At 40.0% G+C, this 20,810-nt stretch overlaps 2 protein-coding genes across 4 annotated transcripts in view; both read left to right on the forward strand.

The window, feature by feature from the left end:
• The window catches only part of nrp1a (neuropilin 1a), a 37,160-nt gene extending 31,902 nt beyond the window's left edge, over positions 1 to 5,258 (forward strand). Inside the window, exons 12-18 of one of the 2 annotated variants that reach the window (XM_037279310.1) lie at positions 85 to 195; positions 466 to 516; positions 1,598 to 1,741; positions 1,866 to 2,143; positions 2,226 to 2,322; positions 2,413 to 2,466; positions 2,725 to 5,258. In XM_037279310.1, the coding sequence (XP_037135205.1) occupies positions 85 to 195; positions 466 to 516; positions 1,598 to 1,741; positions 1,866 to 2,143; positions 2,226 to 2,322; positions 2,413 to 2,466; positions 2,725 to 3,011 (1,022 nt within the window). In that variant the 3' untranslated portion in view covers positions 3,012 to 5,258. The remainder of the gene's footprint in view (positions 1 to 84; positions 196 to 465; positions 517 to 1,597; positions 1,742 to 1,865; positions 2,144 to 2,225; positions 2,323 to 2,412; positions 2,467 to 2,724) is intronic. The other variant, XM_037279311.1, reaches the window with a different exon arrangement.
• Positions 5,259 to 7,881: 2,623 nt separating this feature from the next.
• On the forward strand, positions 7,882 to 20,713 carry itgb1a (integrin, beta 1a). Of its 2 annotated transcripts, XM_037279437.1 has the most exons (17): positions 7,882 to 8,207; positions 13,650 to 13,710; positions 14,013 to 14,098; positions 14,263 to 14,482; positions 14,559 to 14,729; positions 14,803 to 15,041; positions 15,124 to 15,279; positions 15,356 to 15,451; positions 15,899 to 15,988; positions 16,490 to 16,630; positions 16,709 to 16,911; positions 16,984 to 17,222; positions 17,294 to 17,516; positions 18,009 to 18,244; positions 18,322 to 18,488; positions 19,117 to 19,194; positions 19,580 to 20,713. In XM_037279437.1, exons 2-16 carry the CDS (start codon positions 13,650 to 13,652, stop codon positions 19,192 to 19,194), a joined length of 2,406 nt encoding a protein of 801 aa, XP_037135332.1. In that variant the 5' UTR covers positions 7,882 to 8,207; the 3' UTR covers positions 19,580 to 20,713. The 2 variants fall into 2 exon arrangements, with proteins under 2 accessions (XP_037135332.1, XP_037135333.1); XM_037279438.1 differs by lacking the exon at positions 19,117 to 19,194.
• Positions 20,714 to 20,810: the final 97 nt, after the last annotated feature.

Consider the following 20,810-nt stretch of genomic DNA (forward strand, 5'->3'; position numbering starts at 1 on the left):
CACCTTTACAAAGGTAGATGTAAAAAAAAAAAAGGGTGTCAAAAAAACATGAAACATAAAATCAATGTATTTTGTTTGCCACAGCTCCCACGGTCCCCCCTTCCACGACCCTTCCGACCTCGTCGGCGTCAGACGAATGCGACGACGACCAAGCAAACTGCCACAGTGGCACAGGTGATGACTACGATAACACAGGTGCTAACTTCGCCCACATGAGTCTGCAACTAACCCCTCCCTCTCCACCCCCCCCCCCATCTCATTAATTCAAAGCCCCATTTCCTGCTCGCTTTAGCAGCCCTGACACACATGCATGCACCCATTTGCCTTCTTCCAACTCTAACAGTAACTCCCACCTAAATCATTCTTTGTTCCTCCTCGATGCAAAATATCTATCGCTCACCTTTCCTCAAGTCCTTTAACCACTCATCCTTAATTTCTCGCTAACCCAGTCATTTCTTACTGCAGGTAGTACAACAATGCCAGAAACCACAACGGCTGCAGCCGATCTCGTCCCAGGTTAGTTCCTAATCACTACGGATTCCGTGATTTAACACCGAATATCTTTTCCGCTGATTGTGTTTTGCCACCATGGGCAAATATTTACCTACTCATGGTTTGTTTTGCATTCCGTTTTATCGTGCCTCATAAAATCTTCCCTCCGCTGATGTATGTGCGTTATTAAAGTTGATGATAAGCCCCTCAGAGTCCCATGCTGAGGCAGGAGGTGAGGATATGTGATGCAAAGATGATTAGCACTGGTGCTTTGCTGCTGCATCAGCATATTCACTAATCACCGGGCTGGCATCAACATGCACACAAAAAGAGGAACACAATGCAATTGCGGTCATCTGAGGAAGCCAAACTTCATATATTGCTTATAGAAGGTTCTTTCGATGAGGTGGTAACCAGCTGAGAGCCTGTGCCCTGCTGTGACCTTGACTAATGGACCATTCGGTAGACCATCTCTGGCTCTGAGTTCCGAGTATATAAGAGTGTTTTTTCTTGTGTGTGCAAATATAAATCCATTAAATGGTGAGAATTTGATGCAAATATGACCTTAGATAACATCCCAAACATCTTCAGGCATCTTTGTTAATCCAATGTGAACAAAACACCCAGAGCAAGAACACCCACATATTTTCTGGCCTCTATGGAAGGAACCTCTTTCAATGTGTGGCATGTGTTCATGAAGAATGCCATTGTTGGTCATTGAGGCCCCTGCACTGTTACCATAGTTGTCTTCAAACCTCAGGTCCCTGCTCTCATTAAAATCCACAAATCTCTGTGGGTAGCTTCTATTGAATGGAGCTTTCAAATAGACAGCATGCCAGCAACTCATTTGTCCTCTTGTCCCACATCTTTATCCGCATTCTGTGGGATTCGTTCCAATGTGTCAAAGCCAGTAACTTTTTTTTTTTTTTGTAAAAGACGATAATACATTTGTATATTATTATAGCAATGGTTAGGTGTATACTGCAATAAATGATTATTTCTTAATTTTGAGATGCTGGGCAATGAAAGGACATTTTCTATAGCTATTTGCTGCCCTCTTGTGTTTACAGCGAAATTTTATATATTTGTTTCAATACATTTGCAGACTTTCTTTGGTTCGCCTGCGACTTTGGCTGGGCCAATGACCCGTCCTTCTGCAGGTGGACTTCGGAAGATACTGTCTCTCGATGGCAAATCCAGTCCAGCGGAACCCCCACCCTCAATACTGGACCCAATATGGATCATACAGGTGCGGATTTTCCAAAATGGACCATACAATATTAATACACTGAGCCTTATTTATGGAGGTATTTTATATTGTGTTCAATAATAATTCTGCATATTATATTGTGACACGTTCTTTTATCCAATAGGTGGCTCAGGAAATTTCATTTACACCTTGGCGACGGGTTTACAAGACACAGAGGTGGCTCGGCTGGTCAGCCCAGAGGTCATCTCCCCCGATTCGGACCTGTGTGTGTCATTCTGGTACCACATGTTCGGGTCACACATTGGTACACTACATATCAAACAGCGCAAACAGACTGTCGACGGACCCGCTGACATCTTGCTGTGGACCGTCAGCGGTCACCAGGGTAACCGCTGGAGGGAAGGTCGTGTTCTCCTGCCACGCACTAATTGGCCCTATCAGGTAAATTCAATTACTTTGCATTTTAAATAAATCAACTTCTCCGGGAGCTTCACTGTTTGTTCTTTTTATCTCTGTGTTCTAGGTGGTGATTGAAGGGTCGGTAGAGAGAAAGAGCTGGGGTGATATTGCCGTGGATGACATTAAGGTTCTTAGTGGACTCACTGCAACAGACTGCAAAGGTGACTTTCCATTTTGAGAATAAAACTGACATTTGTGGAGTGTATATCCTTTTTGGCCCAAATGTTGAAATAAATTCTCTGCTTTGACAGATCCAGATGTACCCACCGAACCAATGCTGCCAGAGGATCACTTTAATGAAATCAGTAAGTTATTTCTGAACTTTTGTTTTTGTGCATAGGTTATAAGGTTAAATCAGTGTGTGCCGGATACTGAGTGGAAATGAAGCTTCAAATTTGCTTCATGAACCAGTTGTATTTTTTGAAGGGTTGATTTAAATAGAGGTATTTATTATAATGTATTTATATTTATAAAATTATTATAATTATAAAATGATATCTTCTTTATGGTTTCTTATATTTGAGCTCATATGTCTATTTTTTTTTTTTCAATTCCCTCTGCAGTTGAGGAGATCACAGAATATCCCGACTTTGTGGAGACCAACCAGATCAGCGGAGCCGGCAATATGTTAAAGACACTTGACCCTATTCTCATCACCATCATCGCTATGTCCGCCCTGGGCGTTTTCCTGGGCGCCATTTGCGGTGTTGTCCTTTACTGCGCCTGCTCGCATGGCGGCATGTCAGAAAGGAATTTATCAGCCCTGGAAAATTATAACTTTGAACTGGTGGACGGGGTCAAGTTAAAGAAGGACAAACTCAATGTACAGAGCTCGTATTCGGAGGCGTGAGGCCCGAAGCGGCTCATTCATGTGACTATGTAACGTGCACAGCTTGAAGAGCGTGCACGGGACTCGCTGTAGCTACGTCTCGTGTATTCGTACGAGAAGGCGGACTCTAAGGAGCGCCCGTTACCCTCAGCTTTCCGAATGAGGGACAGATTCAGGAACCGACGGGAGGTTTGAACTAATCTACGCTTTTCTCAGGAGCTGCAGTAAAAAGAACCTACCAGTAGGGGACACTGTGTACAAAAATAAATACAGGAAAAAAAAAAAAAGATGTACAGATACGTAGATGAAATTTTAATTTTCTATTTTGATTTTCCATTCATTTTTACAATCGGATGCTGGTGTTGAGACCAATTTATTAATAATGTTAAGAGTATTTATCATTTTCTGGAGTTTTTTTTTTTTTTTTTTAGTTCATGAAGGCGATAAATTTCAAGTTTTGAAATGAAATATCCAAAATGAACCATATCCGGCAAAACTGTCGATTTGCCCACGCTATGGCATACAGGGTGTGCTCATAATTCATAAATCTGATATATGTACCCATTTTAACCTCCCCTCACTCCAGAATGAGTCGCATCCATGGGAATTTATGGTTCTGATAGTGCCTTTAGTACATATCGGATGGTCTCCTCTTTTGAACTGGGTGTTATTTTTATTTTTTTTGCTGTACTTGGCTTTATTTATAAGGGCAGAAAACAGGGGCACATGATCATACCTGCAAAATGGTATCTGATCTTTCAATCTATCACATCATAGTGCTTTACTTGTTTGTGTCTGAAAACCACACACTGTAAATAAGTTTTAATATATTTTATTGTCTTTTTTTAAAGAAGGTGATAAGAAAAAAAAAAGTCTTTTTTTTTTTCCTCACTGTGTGTCTGTGTGCAAATCACACGTGTGTGTGTAAATACAATCCCTCTGACTGTTTTGTGGATGGTGCAGTGTTAACGTTTCATTTAACATTACCGTGACGATGTTAAAGCAATTTCAACATGCATTCGGGCCAATTGTCATCACAACACCCACTTCATTAAAACCACCGATGGATGAATGAGTTTTAAAAAAAAAAAACACACACAACAAAAAGGCACACACAAAAAAACTCAAGCAATGAACTAATTGCATTATCTTCTGCTCTCATGTAGCTTTGCTGATTTTGTTGGTAGAGTCACCAACATACCAAAAAAAAAATGCAACAATCATTTTTGCTTTACCACTTTTAAATGTCACTGTGGATTGATTGCTCACTGACGGAAAAGCTATCTCGACAATGCAGCTTGTGTGCACTTTGTTACTGATTCCCTCTTGATAGAAATCTATTAAAAGGGGTGAACTGATGAATGGTGCTATACAGTAATTACTTTAAACACACACACAAAGCAGTAAGCGGCTTATAATAATGTCAGAGGTGATCTGAGTAGAATAGAACATTGGTTGGAATCGGGGATTGGGTAGAGCCACCAAATTGACTTTACCTAGCCTCCCTCTATGGCTTTACCAAAGTTTGGTGGTACAATTAGATGGCAGAAATGACAGAAATGTAAATGTGTTTTTCTATTTGCATTTAAAGCAACAAGAGGCCGGACATCAGATTGGTGTGAGCCCCCCCAGAGACTCTTGTTTGTTTGGAAGTAGAAGGATGAACTTTGCAGCATCAGAACACAATATTGCCGCCTGGATTTTATATCCCTGCCCACCCCCCAAAAAAAAAAAAAAAAATGATAGCGAGAACTCGAAGGCATACCTACATCTTTTGTAGTAGTGTGATTTGCGTGTTGTACTGTGGTGACGACATTCTCAGTTTGTTCCTTTTAGATTGAAAATGACACGTTGCTCCATGGCTACACATCATAATGTCTGCGCTTTTGTCTCGGAAAATAAACAAACAAAAAAACAAGTGTAGCTTCAGCGACATCTGCTGCTCAAATAGGGGGTAAAGAATACTGTAGCGTGGACTCAAAAGAAACAATGTTGCACTGATAAATATTATATTTGAAAAGCGTATGTGTTTATAGCGAATATTTGCAAGGAAAAACAAACAAAAAAATAAAGTACAAAAAACACATATAGTGATGATATCTTTCATGTTTTTATATATAATTTCAGGTTATCTGACATAATTCTGAAATGTAAAATACCGGGATGTTTTCATTATTGAAAAAAGAATTATAGATTGCCCCCCTTACATTATAATGGCATATTAACGCCCCACTTTGTACTGTCATTACAATTTTGTGCTTTTTTTTTTTAATAAAACAAGAAAATACTACTTTTATTTTCAATACTGCTTCTGTAATTTGCTGTTGTAGAAAATAATGAATAAACAGCAACGCCTTAAAAGAGAGTGTTTTTCAAAAATACTGACTTATTAGAAAATGGTGTAAGAAACGGCATTACTTAGAATATGTATTTCAGCTGAGGATTGTTTTGTATGTTTTGCACTCCTTGAAATAAGTTGGAAATAAATTACTAAGTCTGTGATGTGAGGATTTACCGCCACTGGACTGGTCAAAATGATTGCATCACGAAAAGGGCGCGTACTTACCACTAATGAGACACTGATGTAAACTTGGTTGGTTTTCCTGGTAGCCTGTCATTAGTTGAAATCAGCCATCCCCCCTACATTGGTATGGCCTCTTTTGGTGCACAAGTATTGCATTACCAATCACTTGAAGTCATGAATGTCTTAAAATAGGAATTGCTATAATATTACTATTCACGAGGGTTAGGTGCTTAAACCCAGACAGGTAGCAAAAAAATAATAATGATAATCACATAGCAGGCTTTAAAAGGTTTGAAATTCCACAGAGGTGCTAGTATATGGTAGCAAATATAATTTTTTGTCGAAATGAAGCTTCTTAACTCACTTTAAATTGTTTCCGTGGCCCATCAGAGTGCTTAAAAATGTCATTAACTTAATTCATGATACCCTGCAACACATGACTATGAAATTTTAATAAAATACAGAAATAAGTAATCCCATATTTAATTATTATATGAAACATTTAATCAATGAGATCTAATGATTTACTGGTGGATTTATTAGTTTGGTGTGATGCATTTAGGGTCATATTCAATTCTCATTAACAAATAACATTTTGTTTAAATATTTCCTGGTGTATTTATTTATTTCATTTTGGAACTTGCGGTCCTCCATAGGTAGGATGACATGGGGAAGCAGGAATGCACACATCGGAGTATATGCAATGTGGTCAGGAGGCTTACAAGGTAATTGGGCTTTTTATTTTTTATCTTTTGTTTATTTAGTCCCTAGCCTTTATTGCTGGATGGGTGCAGCTCCACGTGACAGTTGCATTATTCTTCTGTTGCTTTCCTTCTGCTCACTGGTGTAATTTATGCTGTTTTGGAGATGGTTTTGTCTCCTTTATCCGCAGTAACTAACTTTGACCACAGGAGAGCGCTACAGATTACAATACTCAGCAGATAGGTACTTAACCACACTGTTTGCTTATTAATTCGTCTCGATGGTCTGTAAAATATTTATTTCCATCCATCTACTTTGAAATTCAGCGCACTTTTTAACTTATGATGCAAGTTTTGGCGAATCTTAAAGTTTTTTAACAGAACTTTTTTATTTCTATTTCCCCCAAAAAATGTTATATTTATTATCCGATGTCGCCTGAGCTGTGATTGTTTTGCCAACCTCCTCAGATAACATTTGTCAAATGTCTGGCTTCCTGTTACACTTCACTCATTTGATTTTTATTTTGATATAGAAATACCAGAAATGAAATACAGCTTGATTTCCCTCATTTGTTGAGGAAAGAGTAAGTAAAATAAAGTTTGATTTTCTAATTTTATTTCTAAACAAAAGTAGAATACAGCACAACACACAAATCAAGAAACGGCTCGTAAATGTATTTGCTTTGGATTCCTGGAATTTATCATTGGGTGCAATTCTCGTAATAACCCGCAGAGGGCGACATACGGTACACTTTTGCCATTTTATGGTCAAATCCGGGAATCCAAAAACGAATATACGCTTCGTTGTATTTTTATTTGTTTCTCGCGATATATTCTGTTTTTTGTTTTAGAATTAAAACAATAATATCAAACCACTCTTTTACTTACTTTTACCAGACAACATATTAAAAAAAACAAGCGGTATTTCAATTTTGGTATTTCTATATTAAAATTGAAATCAAATAACGGGTCATTTTTCTGTTTTTAAAAACGGCTTCTAAACGCACTATCCAATAAACAAAAAAGACACGGACCCGAGCATTCTCTGGTTAAACCCTCCTTGGAGACTAAACAGGATTCAAGGCCCTTCCGGGGCTGATATGGTTGTTTTTTTCCCAGTGTGAGTCCCTTGCGTGTAAGGAAACATTTTTTTTTCTCAAACAAATGGCTTTCAAAATATCATTATACAAATTATAGTATCTTCAGTTTTAATTTCTGCAACAAAACAGAATACAGGACGAGCTATATCTGTTTTCTTTGCACGAATACACATTTAAAAGCAAATTTAATCAATCAAATTAATAGCACATTCCCATCCAAGTGCCTTTGGCACCAAGGAGGGTCAGTTTCAATTGCTTACTGTTTATGCGGTTAATTCCCTAAGTAGTGACAAAAGCGCACATACGTGATATGATCACTAAAATTAAAAAAAAGATGAACAGGAACCCCATTTGCACTATCTTCAAATTAAAGCACGTTGCGTGCAAAATAACCAAAGGTTTGCCATTGGAGCGAAACAAAATTTTAAGTGTTTATGACATTTCTTTATTGTGTTTTTATTGGACAGATTTTCTGGTGAAGTAATAAAGAAACAAAAGTGACAAAGAATGATGCCCGAGGTAATTTTATTTTGGTACTGCAACAGGAAGAAGAAAATAGGTCTACGTCATTTCAAGAACAGTGCGTTTCGGGCAGGAGGAGAGAGAAGCGCTTCGTGTCAGCTTCGCCGCTTGTTACTTTACAAAAAACACGCACTACCCGGAGATTATCATTTTACATTTGAATTGAATTGAAAACAATTCCTATCTGGGATCGGGATTAAATGGGCGGTAGTGTAAATCTGCGGTGACGTTTTTATTTTTATTGTTTTGGTGGAGAAAGTGATCGGGTGCCAGCGGAGCGGTGTGGAACCGCCGCTGCTGTGACCGATTGTCTTTGGAGAGGGTTGCTATCTTCTGTGTGCTGCAACGGGATTACCACTTCAACGCAAAGGTAAACAAGATAATCATTTTATATTAATCTTAAATTACAGGGAAGAAAAAGTATGTAGCTGTTTTTTTTTCACTTATGTTACGATTTTTTTTCTATAATTGTAACGTTTTTACTTTCTTGTTCGTGGTCCACTGCTCTATTGATATTGTCTAATATAGTGTTAAAAAAGTGAGCAAAATGATTTTTTCCCCCCCATCAGGCTTTAATATAGTCATTCTCAATAAGATAAATACATGCAACAGTTTTTTTTGTGGACAATAATGTGAAAGTGCATCCCCTCTTCACACATGCTCAGTTGAAATTATTCAGGCATCACTTAAAATCAGGGGATGCTTCTGGCTCATAGAAATTGGTTAAAATATTTATTATAATATATTAAACATATATCAATTGCAGTAAGGAGAATCTGTGCATCGGTGTATCACTTTTTAACTTCTGCTCAGTTTATTAATTTTGCATGGATACAAGCCGAACAATCACCAGACCTCGTCTTCCATAAATGACAGGCTGCATTTCCATTGGATAAAAGCTCCACATGAAGGCGAACACAATGATAAAGACCTTCGAAACAGTCGCTGACTCCGCAGCCAGTTTAATCAAGGAAATGGAGGCGGGATGAGAGCAAGGGCAGAGGAAGCATCGGGGATGTAAGAATGAAAAATGAGGAGGATAGGACAAAGGGGGTTGGATTTAGCGTAAAGAAGAAGGTAATGTCGTCAGCGAAATGGACGTGACCTCAAGTTGCCATGCAGGACACAGCTGCCATAGCCCTCTGTGACGTCAAACCTGATCAAGTCTTAGTCACCAACTAAATGCAATTGGATCTATGTGGTTGAATAAAAATGCTTAACAGCTGCCAGCTTGATGACGCTTAAGGGACCAAGGACTTGTTATCCCCGATTCAGTCCGGTGATTCATGTTTAGCTTCATGTGACAGCCACATACCATCAAAGTGGGAAAACAGCCAGGTCTCCTGCTGATAATCCCAGAAGAACAGTTATGCATTAGGAAGGGAATCACATGCTTGACCAACAAGCCTTCTTTATGGAAATGCATCACTTCCAGTTTTTCTTAAAGTACATACATTGGCAGTTAGATTGCGGGGTGTGTCTTCGGAGTTGTATTTAACCAACAATTTAGGCCTCTCTGTCTTTCTTCCCCTTCCACATTTAGGTCGGATGTCTATGGGTGGTGGCGCCTGCTTCTAAAAACAGAAGAGTAGTGAAAGCTGACCTGCTTGCAAGGGTCTCCTGTGAAAACCAAGCTAAACTTATTATGTTAACGGGGAAAAAATAGTAGCAGAATGCGTTTATTGTCTGAACTGTGAGAGGGAACGGGAATGTTTATTAGGCTCTCAAGCTCCGCATTTTTCCAAATAAACAGAGACTCTGCCTCGGAGTGTTACATTAAAGATTCAGACCTCTACTGCTTTTATATCTTACATTTTGCCTCAATTCCTTCTGCAACAATCCAGCTTGCTGTAAATTACGAAACACAAAGTTCCAAGAGAAAATAGCGACATTGTTAAAAGTTCATAAATTGGCTTGAAGCAGTGACGTGATAAACAATGCAAACACTGTTCTCCGTCTTTTTGAATGACTCTTTGACACTCAACTCTCAGCAATGCCCGGTGAGTCACAATCCGATTCTTGCACATATTGTAGATGAAAGAGTCATAAAAACAGCAGACATTACCAAATGAGGGACAATAATGACCATGACAGCATCCTAATTAGTATGGCAGCTCCAGTTGTCTGTAATTAGACAAATTAAATCCGAAATAAGATTTCCTTCGAGGTACTGAAGTGCATGTTCACTCAGGAACCTCTATCTTGAAAAACAGTCCATCGTAAAGTATTTACTGTTGCCAGTCTGCAGATTTCTCACTCACTTGTGGTTGCGGAAACAGAGGCCTTCTAGGTCAAGTGTCAAACTCGGGGGGCTCTAATGAAAGACATCTGCTTGTCATTAATTCGGCACATTCAAGCAAAGGCGACTAACAGCTGGACTTTTTTTTTTTTTTGGGAATTAACACTTTTGACGTCGCTATTTGTGCAGCACCGAAGATCTTTATGACGTCTTGGCTACTGTCAGCTGGTTTATGTTGTGCTCAGGCACGTGTTAAGAAGTGTACTGTACAACTATTTTGAGTCGCCGCCAGTTAAAGTTTGTCCCTTTGGGGACCGGTAGCTCCGATAAAGTCTAAATCTAGGCGAGGTTTCTGAGTTTAATACTTCACAGCTGTTTTTTTGTCTGACACTGCAGACATGTCGTCATTTTTTATTTATCTTAATGATTTGTTTCTCGCGATGGCAGTTCTTGTTCCTGATCCTAGAAAATAAATATCCAGGCAACTATTTCTTTTATTTATTTATTAAAAACTGTCAAATGACAACTATGATGTCATGCTCATGGGGGTGGGGGGGGTCATATGTGACTCCTTCTCCAGCAACATAATACAGGCTTCCTGTGTGATCTAGTTGAGTTTCCTGTGTTCCAGCAGAGGAAGGGCCAACTCAACAAAGACGTTGCGCTTTGTGGAGATTTGAGTGTTTAGCGACTCCTCCTTCTTAAACTCACAATTGGTCTTTGACGACAGCAGCTCAGGGCAAACACTTGCCAGGTGGCAGGAACAGGCAGTTCTTGTCTTCCATGCTCTCGCGATGACAACTTTGAGTGTAAGCTCGCCAAAGCAACACATTAGAGGCAGATGAGGATAAACATCTGCATGGCAACCATATTGTCTGCTTTTGTAGTTTTGATCTGGTAATGGCCTTACAAGAAATGTCAATCATGAGCCCCTATCCTGGTGAGGATTGAATGTTCCGCTTCTGACTTAAGTAAAGCTCCGCACATTCACGTGGGTGGAAGCTTGGTGCAGTTGAGGTCTTTTTGTGACGGTCTACCTTTTTTTTTAGAGGGATTGCAGATGTCAGGTGAGAAGGATGAGTCAGAAATATCCCCCCACACTGTACAGTTATTTTCAGTCTTGGGATGGAGCCATGAATGGTGATACAGACTTGGAGCCAGTCCCAAGTCTGTGCACAAGTCACAATTGTTTCTGCCGAACGAGTGACCAAACAGCTTTTGAGTGTAGCTTTAATTTAATTTCAACGAGTGTTGAAAAGTAACCAAGACAAGTTATACATATTATTGATCGCCTAACCAGGAAAAGTCGGTTCAAGTCCGTCTCACTGCGTTGTATCTTTAGCCTTTGTCACACACAAGCGGAATGCGAGCTGGCTTCAGGCCAACATTTGTGGCTAAGTGTTTTGTGTGAAATGCAGAGCAGAAATTCAAGCTACTGTTTATACGTATCTGCTGCAGGCCCCAAATGAAGCACAAGTAAGAATAATGCTTTTTCCATCAAGTAATATTATGACGCACGCTCCTTCCCACTGGCAGGATCTTAAAATGTGGAAAAATAACACAAGCTGATATCGTTCTTACTGAAAAGAAAACATCCATGTCGATTTGATTTGAAGACTTAAACAAAAAAAGGAATGACAACCTGAGTGACTGGAAATTTTTTGTTGTTCTTTTACATTCCTTCCCTCCGGGTTCATATTTTCTCTTCTAGTCTAGTTCTATCATAAAAAATATTCACATCGAATTAGATCAGGCCTCATTTGGGATCTCCAAAACCGTCAATTTTTATTTTATTTTTTTGTCATTGTTTGTTTGCTGTGACGTAATTTCTCATTTGAACCAAAATTAAAGGCATCAACATCTTCATCATTAGTATTATTTAATCACACAGTGCCTCTTTTATGGGAGAGGCGGGCACACATTAAGAATCAGATCCTCTTTCATGCTCTCAAAGGACAGCCTGATTCATTGCTTTTGTCCTCCATGAGAGGATCCTCTTGATGGTGATGAGGGGAGGGGGACGGGCAGAGACACCAGAAGACATATTCTCCTTCATCCATGTCATTTTACATCTCTGAGATTGCCAAAATGTTCCCTCTCACCAGTTTGAAGGAAAGGGGAAGGGAAATTTGCTTTTGGCTCGTATTGAGCAAGTGAGTTGCGGATTGTGATGCGGGTAAAGTGGAAGAGGAAGGAAAGAGGAGGGGGAGAGAGTGTGGAATGTCCAAGATATGCCAGACAATTCTGGACAGACCAAAAGAATGATGGAAACCCTCAAAATAGGTTTTGGCTGGTCTGTCCTGCTGTATAAAAATGTGATATTTCTACAAAGCAGCACATTTTGATGTAATAAATGGCATGATTAGAATAATGCTGTTTTTAAGAAAACGCCAGGGCTTTCCTGCATTTAGAATATGTGTTCTTCCCCAGACATGCTAAGGAGGAATGGAAAAGAAGGAAAAACAGGAAAGGGCGGCGCATATTCCCCAACTCCGAGGCAAAGAGCTTGACTCAATTCCAAAGGAAAGGATCCCACAGACTTTGCTTGCCTCTGCTGACTTTGCCCTTTCTCCTCCTTAAACATCAAATAGTTGGATTTACAACATTCTAATGTATGGAGGAGGATTTGAATGTTACTCCAGTAGAACATTCCTCTGTGCAGCTGTAAAGCTTCACTGACTTCTGACACATCATCCAAATTTGAAGCTGATGGTGAATCCCAGATAGGAATTTTACAAAGTCTTGTTTCCTCTGCTCTTAGAAATGTGATGAACCAGTGAACAGTATTAGAGGCTAATTTAAGCGGCTGTGGACAAAATGCGACTTTCGAATGGGACACTGGTGCACACGCTTGAGGAATGCATCACTTAACACCCTACGCTCAACGTCAGTGCTTTCTTTACCACAGTGTAAGGGAATGCAGACTTTTATGGAGCCTCTATGAATAGGCGGTGACTGCCACCGGCCGAAAAATCTTCAGACTCTAATTCGAGACGCCTGCCTGGATTTTGTCTATAGTGGAATTCATTTTAGGATACAAATTTCCATTGTTGTTAAACTACGTTTTATGATTCTATGGTTATCATCGTATTCGGTTATAAAGTCATGAGAGTTGCGTGAAGAGCAAGACAGGATGAATCGATTTGGCTGACCAAAAGAGCTGAGAGGTCAATATGCATTTCTGGAGAAGGACTCCCGGGAGCTCGTGCTATTTACAGTAAAAGGAATTATGGGAAATGGCAGACCTCCGTGCGTGTTTATGTGTGTGTATGTGATTATTCCATATATGTGTGTCTGAATTGAATTAGCTGCCTGTTGCCCTGCGACGGACTGAAAATAGCCAGGCCATCCCCCTCCCCCTTCCCACACACACCAAAGATAATTTATTACCACCAGTTAAACCTCAACTGCTTAGGGATTCTATCAGTCTTTTTTTTTTCAGGGAGGGGAGGGGCAAAAATGAGGAGTTCAAAAGTAAAGGCAACCATGGTTATCAGTTCTGAAGGATTATCACACTTGATTTGTGGATTAAGGTGAATATAGACTAATGCAATAATGTTTGTTTTTTTTCAGATGGACCTGAAGCTGCTTTTGATATCTACGTTGTTAGGAGTCTTCTGCAATGCTCAGAAAGGTAGATTGGAAAAAAATAACAGATTCATATAACTTGTTTGATACTGTAAGCCTGCAGTCGAGGTAGCCACTATCCTGATTCATGATGATGTCATTGACTGAAAGTCCACCTCAGCATCATGCAGAAAATAATGGCGGCTGGGTATTCCGATCCCGTCTCCAATTACGATAGAGCCGCAGCGTTCCAGATGAACTGATGTGTAAACGCGAAGGCTTACAGAGCTGCTTACTTTGCAGGGACCGGGCTGCACTCTGACACTGCATCCTCTTTGTTTCTTTTTTTTTTTTGTTTTTTTTATACAGAGGGGAATGAGTGCATCAGTGCAAATGCCAGATACTGTGGAGAGTGCATCCAAGCTGGAGCAAAATGTGGCTGGTGTACAGACCCGGTATGAATCCATTTACTTAAAAGCAACAACACACATTTTGGATCGAATCGCTTCCTTTTTTTCACATCCTCGTGTAAAAGCATTGGCTAGAACGATTTATCGTCACGTGACCGTCTTTTATTATGGATGTAACATTTACTGACTATAATAAATGATGATTTCAGGACTTCCTAAAACCAGGCGAAGCCGTGTCGACCCGATGCGACGAGCTGCAATCTTTGCAGAGTAAAGGTTGTAGAGATAGGTTGATAGAGAACCCTCGTGGAGAAAAGAGGATCCTCAGAAACAAAGCAGTGACCAACCGAAGAAAAGGAGCGGGGAAACTAAAGCCGGAAGAAATCACCCAGATACAACCTCAGAAGCTCAGTCTCACTCTCAGATCAGGTGAAGAGTTGAAGATGATGTTCTCTGCTTGTTTTGATGTGAGTGTATCATGTAACGTGTGTGTGTGTGTATGTAGGTGAGCCTCAGTCTTTCAACCTAAAGTTCAAGCGGGCAGAAGATTACCCCATCGACTTGTACTACCTGATGGACCTTTCATACTCCATGAAAGACGATCTGGAGAACGTCAAGAACTTAGGAACCAGTTTGATGCTAGAAATGTCAAAAATCACATCTGACTTCAGGATAGGTATGGAATTTAATTTTTGGGTTAATCATATAATGATGTCATTCCTGGGTTTAATTAAAAAAAAATGTCATAGGTTTTGGTTCTTTTGTGGAGAAGACAGTCATGCCATACATCAGCACCACCCCGGCTAAATTGTTGAACCCGTGCACGGGTGACCAGAACTGCACCAGCCCGTTCAGCTACAAAAACGTCCTGAAGCTCACCAGTGATGGGAAAAGGTTCAACACCCTGGTGGGCCAGCAGCATATTTCGGGAAACCTGGACTCTCCTGAGGGTGGATTCGATGCCATCATGCAAGTGGCTGTTTGTGGGGTACGCAGGTTTCTTCATGTCTATTTTATGAGACCTTCATCAATCCCATGTATTTAATGTATGTATTTTCCTCATCTCTCAGGAGCAGATCGGGTGGAGGAACGTGACTCGCCTTCTGGTGTTTTCCACTGACGCTGGCTTCCATTTTGCAGGAGATGGCAAGCTCGGTGGCATCGTACTGCCAAATGATGGAAAATGTCATTTGGAGAATAACGCGTACACCATGAGCCACTACTATGTGAGTGTCCACGTTTGGGGATTTTGGAAATAAGACATGGCCACTATTCTGAAATGTCCTGAATTTTTTCTTTCAGGACTATCCCTCCATTGCTCACTTGGTTCAGAAGCTGAGCGATAACAACATTCAAACCATATTTGCTGTCACTGAGGAGTTCCAGCCTGTTTACCAAGTTAGTTTTATAAATTCTCTCATGCTGAAATATTATTTTGTGAATTTTAAAAAATGGGATTGATTCCTATTACTCGTGTTTCTTCGTGTATGTGATGTTCAGTGTAGCTTCCTAGCGTGTAAATAAATAAATGGAACAATAAAGTTTTTACAAATTCCAACTAGGCCAAGACATCTGTTACAAATTAATGGCAGCCTCTCCTTGAATCTTTGATTATTTCCATCTGTTGTGGAGCCGTGATCTAACTGTGATCAAGGTTCTTTCAATGCCTGACCCCACAGAAGCCCTGGTGGGCTTCCGAGCAATAAAAATGTGTAATGCAATAGTGTCCATCCAAACCATAAAAGAAAACTTTGTAGCGCTCCAGTGCTAGTTGGATTATATGGTATAAATTTAATGGATTTAGAATAAATAACACTGAAATGTGATTTTGTTTTTTGTTCCCAGGAGTTGAGAAATCTGATACCAAAGTCTGCAGTGGGCACGCTCTCTGCTAATTCAAGCAATGTTATCAACCTTATTATCGATGCTTACAATGTAAGTATAATAACAGACCAGATCATTTCTGTTTATTTTTTGTATTTATTACCCCCACATTTACACCCTACCAAAAAAAAACACACAAATCGACATATTTGTCAGCTTTTTCTGAAGAATTATTTGGGCTTGTAATTTTTTTATTTGTTTTGGTGCCCCCCTGGGGCCACCCCGTGCCCCCCCTAGGAAATGAAATCTTAGCTCCGCCAGTGATGTGCCATAAACCACTTTTTAAAGCCTTTTTAATGCAAGGGGAACTTGCAAAAAAAATTGGAATAACTAATTTACTCACAAGCAATCATGTAAAAATGAACGATAATTATTGTTCATCTGTGATCTAAGGAAATATCCTGAAGACTGGCCTGAAAAAAAAAAAATCCCCATGTTACTCAGTGAAGCCATTTGTATAGCCTGCTGTCTAAACAAAACTACCAGATGACATTCCATTGCAAGGGGAAAAAAAATCACCATCCATGTTATTATCTCTTCTTTGTTTGACAGTCGCTCTCGTCTGAGGTCATACTGGAGAATAGCAAGCTTCCAGAGGGGGTGACCATTGCTTACACATCCCGCTGTAAGAACGGACTAATCACTGAGGGTGAAAATGGACGAAAATGCTCCAATATTTCAATTGGAGATGAGGTAAGGAATTGAAATCCGAAAATAAGACCAGTTCATTTTCACGACATATTAAGACTATTCCGTTGTTGTTGTTTTCAGGTCTTTTTTACCATCAGTGTGACATCTCTGGGCTGTCCAAAGCAAGGGAAACCTGAAACTATCAAGATAAAGCCATTGGGATTTACAGAGGAAGTCGAGATTATGCTCAACTTTATCTGTGAGTGCGAATGCCATAAAGAGGGCGTCGCCAATAGCGACAATTGCCACTTTGGGAACGGGACCTATGAATGCGGCGCCTGCAAGTAAGTCAATCCCAGATGGTTCTACCAGATGGAAAATGAGATTAAGGAGTGCATATTTCTTCTATTTCCAAGGTGTTATGATGGACGCGTGGGCAAACAGTGTGAATGCAGCAGCAACGACGTGGCCACAGAGGACATGGACCGCACCTGCCGTAAAGACAACGGCACCGACATATGCAGCAATAATGGCGACTGTGTGTGCGGCACGTGCGAGTGCAAGAAGAAAGACCATCCGGAAGAGCGTTACAGCGGACAGTACTGCGAATGTGATAACTTTAATTGTGACCGATCAGGAAGCAAACTGTGCGGAGGTGAGCAACGTAATGGAAATTGCAAATTCTGAGGGAATCATTCTAAAAGTTTTTTAATTTTGATTCCTTAGGGCACGGCCGCTGCGATTGCAGAGTGTGCATATGCGACCACATGTGGACTGGGAGCGCCTGTGACTGTTCTCTGGATACCAGCACATGTCTGGCAAGCAACAAGCAGATTTGCAACGGCAGAGGGACATGTGATTGCGGCACTTGCAAGTGTACCGACCCTAAATTTCAGGGTCCCACCTGCGAAACGTGCCCTACCTGCCCGGGAGTGTGCACTGAGCACAAGTAAGTTTGACATTTTGGAAAATAATTACCGTATTTTCCGGACTATAAGGCGCACCGGACTATAAGGCGCACCTTCAATGAATGGCCCATTTTAAATCTTTGTCCTGATATAAGGCACACCGGACTATAAGGCGCACCATTAATGCATCATGTCAGATTTTTAATCCACATCAAATCATTCTCCATTTTATCTTTTTTATTTCAACTTCAGACGCAACAAATGACTTTATAATCACAAAATAATGATCCATAGTCTTTTTGATTCATGATTCATAGTCTTCAGCGGGCCACTTATGATTGATTTCATGACACAATGCTTCAGGCTAGTTTAAATTTAGGAATTTGGTCCATATATAAGGCGCACCGGACTATAAGGGGCACTGTCGGCTTTTGAGAAAATTTTAGGTTTTTAGGTGCGTCTTATAGTCCGGAAAATACGGTAGTAGAAAAATGATCCCAACTATAATTTGTGATAACCTGCCTTCCTTTTAGGGAGTGCGTCCAGTGTCGGGCATTTGGTACAGGTGAGAAGAAGGAAACGTGCGAACGCGACTGCAGCTATTTCAACTTGATCAAAGTGAAGGACAGGGACAAGCTGCCTCAGCCCAACGACGCTTCTTACCCTGTGATGCACTGTAAGGAGAGGGATGCCAACGACTGCTGGTTCTACTACACCTACGCTGTCAACAACAATACAGAAAAGGAGGTCCATGTGGTTGAAACTCTTGGTAAGCAAGAAGCAAAGTTGAAAAAGCATCCATTTGCTCCTTGATATTTATTTTGACCTTCTCTTGCTGTGTTTCAGATTGTCCGGCCGGTCCTGAAATCATACCCATCGTGGTGGGTGTCGTCGCAGGCATCGTCCTCATCGGTTTGGCTCTACTGCTCATCTGGAAGCTGCTGACAATCATCCACGATAGAAAAGAGTTTGCCAAATTTGAGAAGGAGAAGATGAACGCCAAGTGGGATACGGTGAGGGTTTGGAAGTACAACAAGCTCTGTGAGATATTCAAGGGATACTTTTATGGATTTTGCAGTTCCCTGACTTGTGTTAATACAAAAACCAGGTGTGGGGGAGTATTTGGTGCGAGGTTGTCCTTAAAACAGTAAATTCATTTGTGATCATGTTAGATGAGCTTTGCAGACTGGTAATATTGCTCACGTTCTTTTTCTAAAGTCTCATGTGGAGAAACAGATGGTTGCCTTTGAACGGCACTCAAAATCAAGCGGAAAATGTCGGAGGCTTCATGGACTTTTTAGGGAATGTTATGCGTAGCCGAAGCTTTTTCCGGGGAGTGTCTGCGCCGCCTCCTTTCCCGACTTCCTGCCTGGTGTAGTCATCGGCCAACATCAATATGACAAGATTGCAGCACGACCTAATGGGCTGTAATCAGACTCCACCTAGTGGTGGAGTAGATAAAATCTTAAATTTATGACACGGGTCTCCTTCGCTACCTTGTGGTGAGATTTGGTAGAGTCCTCAATTGATGAGGCTTTTCAGTACCTTCTTGTGAACCTTTTTGTGTTATGCACGCCTGCGTCTTGCAGTTCTATCATTCGTCTCTGTTGAAATCTTTCTGTGCTCATTCTCTATCTGTAGCAAGACAACCCCATATACAAGAGTCCTATCAATAAGTTCCAGAATCCAAACTATGGACGTAGAGCTGATGTCCTTTAAGTTCGTATTCTTTCACATTTCCTGCATGCGTTTTTTGTGTGTGTGTGCGCAGTCTTTCAGTGTCTTCTTTTCTCTCTGTGTTTGCAAAACCACTAAATATTACATGAGCTTGCAAGGGGAAGAGGAATATAATAGGGACAAAGCGAGTGCATGAGTGTGTTGTGATACACAGGATTTGAGGATCAAGTGTCATATCTGGCTACAATTACAAAAAAGGGTGTTTTCTGGTAAGTATTTAAAGAGGTCTTACCTTCAAACAACTCAGAGGCATGTCCTGATTGTGTTTTCAGTGCACTATAATATTTGCAAATAATAAATCAGGGAATTCTAATATGTTTTGTGTTAGAATGATTCATAATTATGACGTTTTTTGTTCAATTCCCAGGGCGAAAATCCCATCTACAAAAGTGCTGTTACGACTGTGGTCAATCCCAAATATGAAGGCAAATGAGGAAGAAGAATTTGACATTTTTGCTGTACGTTCGGCTTCTGAGGAGGATTGTTGTTTCCTATTGTTGCTTGGTCATTACAATGCACATGCGTCTGTATTTTTTATTAACACGTATTTATATGCTTTTGTTGTATTTTAGATGTACAGTATGTGTATATACTTTTCAAATTTCTTAGAGGTTTATGAATCGAAGTTGTTTTTCTATCCTGCCAAAGGTCTGGTACGGGCATTTCATTTCACTTGTTTTACCAGCAGAAGGTGAATATCATCCAAAATAATTCATGCCCTAGAAATAATCAGCTTCTTAAATGTCACGCTCATCTGCCATCTTGTATGCTATTTCCTCTTGTGTCTTTCTGCACTGACTGTCTGTGGTGTCCTTCTACATATGTGACAAGACCTGAGGTGTTTTGGATGTTTATGTAAATCATCAGCCACAGCAGCACATCATGCCACATCATGTGTATATCTTGAAAAACAAATGCAATAGAAGTTTAGTTGAGAATTTTGGTTAAGTTTTTGTGCTGCAAAAGTGAATAAATATTTGTAAATGTAGTTTGGACTGCAGCTCAGACATAATGAAGTTTTATTGCACTCACGAGTTTTTCATATTTTGAAGGAACTACACCATAATATAAATGTTTAATATCAACAAAACATTTGTATGCTTTGTTGATATGCTATCACAAATGGACTGTATACCACTCGTAAAAATCATTTGATGGCGATGTTGAGTCAAAGGATTTATGTTGTTTTTATAAACACTACCAATTGTAATACATCTAATTTACCAATACGACTGACTCATTTATTCTCAGGTCTTTCCTATGATTTTTTTTTTGTTTTGCCAAAAACTCCCAAAAATATCTTCCTTTGTGAACTTCATTGTCAGTCGTACTTTGTTTTGTTTTGCAAAAATATTTTATCATTCACCTTAATGCCTCAGAAGCACCACACATGCGCCTTTACAGTATTTTTTTTTTTTGAAAAGTGCCTTTTATTTCAATCACCATGTTCTCTCCCTTATGCTGTAATGACTTATTTATTAAATAAACTCCCAAAACACTGTTGATGTCTCTTTATTAAGATAGGCAGAATATATGATTGTTTGTGTTTTGGTAGACAGCAAGTTGCCTTTACAATATGTTTTGATCTATACATTTTT

The sequence above is a fragment of the Syngnathus acus genome, chromosome 20 (assembly GCF_901709675.1).
Source record: "Syngnathus acus chromosome 20, fSynAcu1.2, whole genome shotgun sequence".
Lineage (NCBI taxonomy): Eukaryota > Metazoa > Chordata > Actinopteri > Syngnathiformes > Syngnathidae > Syngnathus > Syngnathus acus.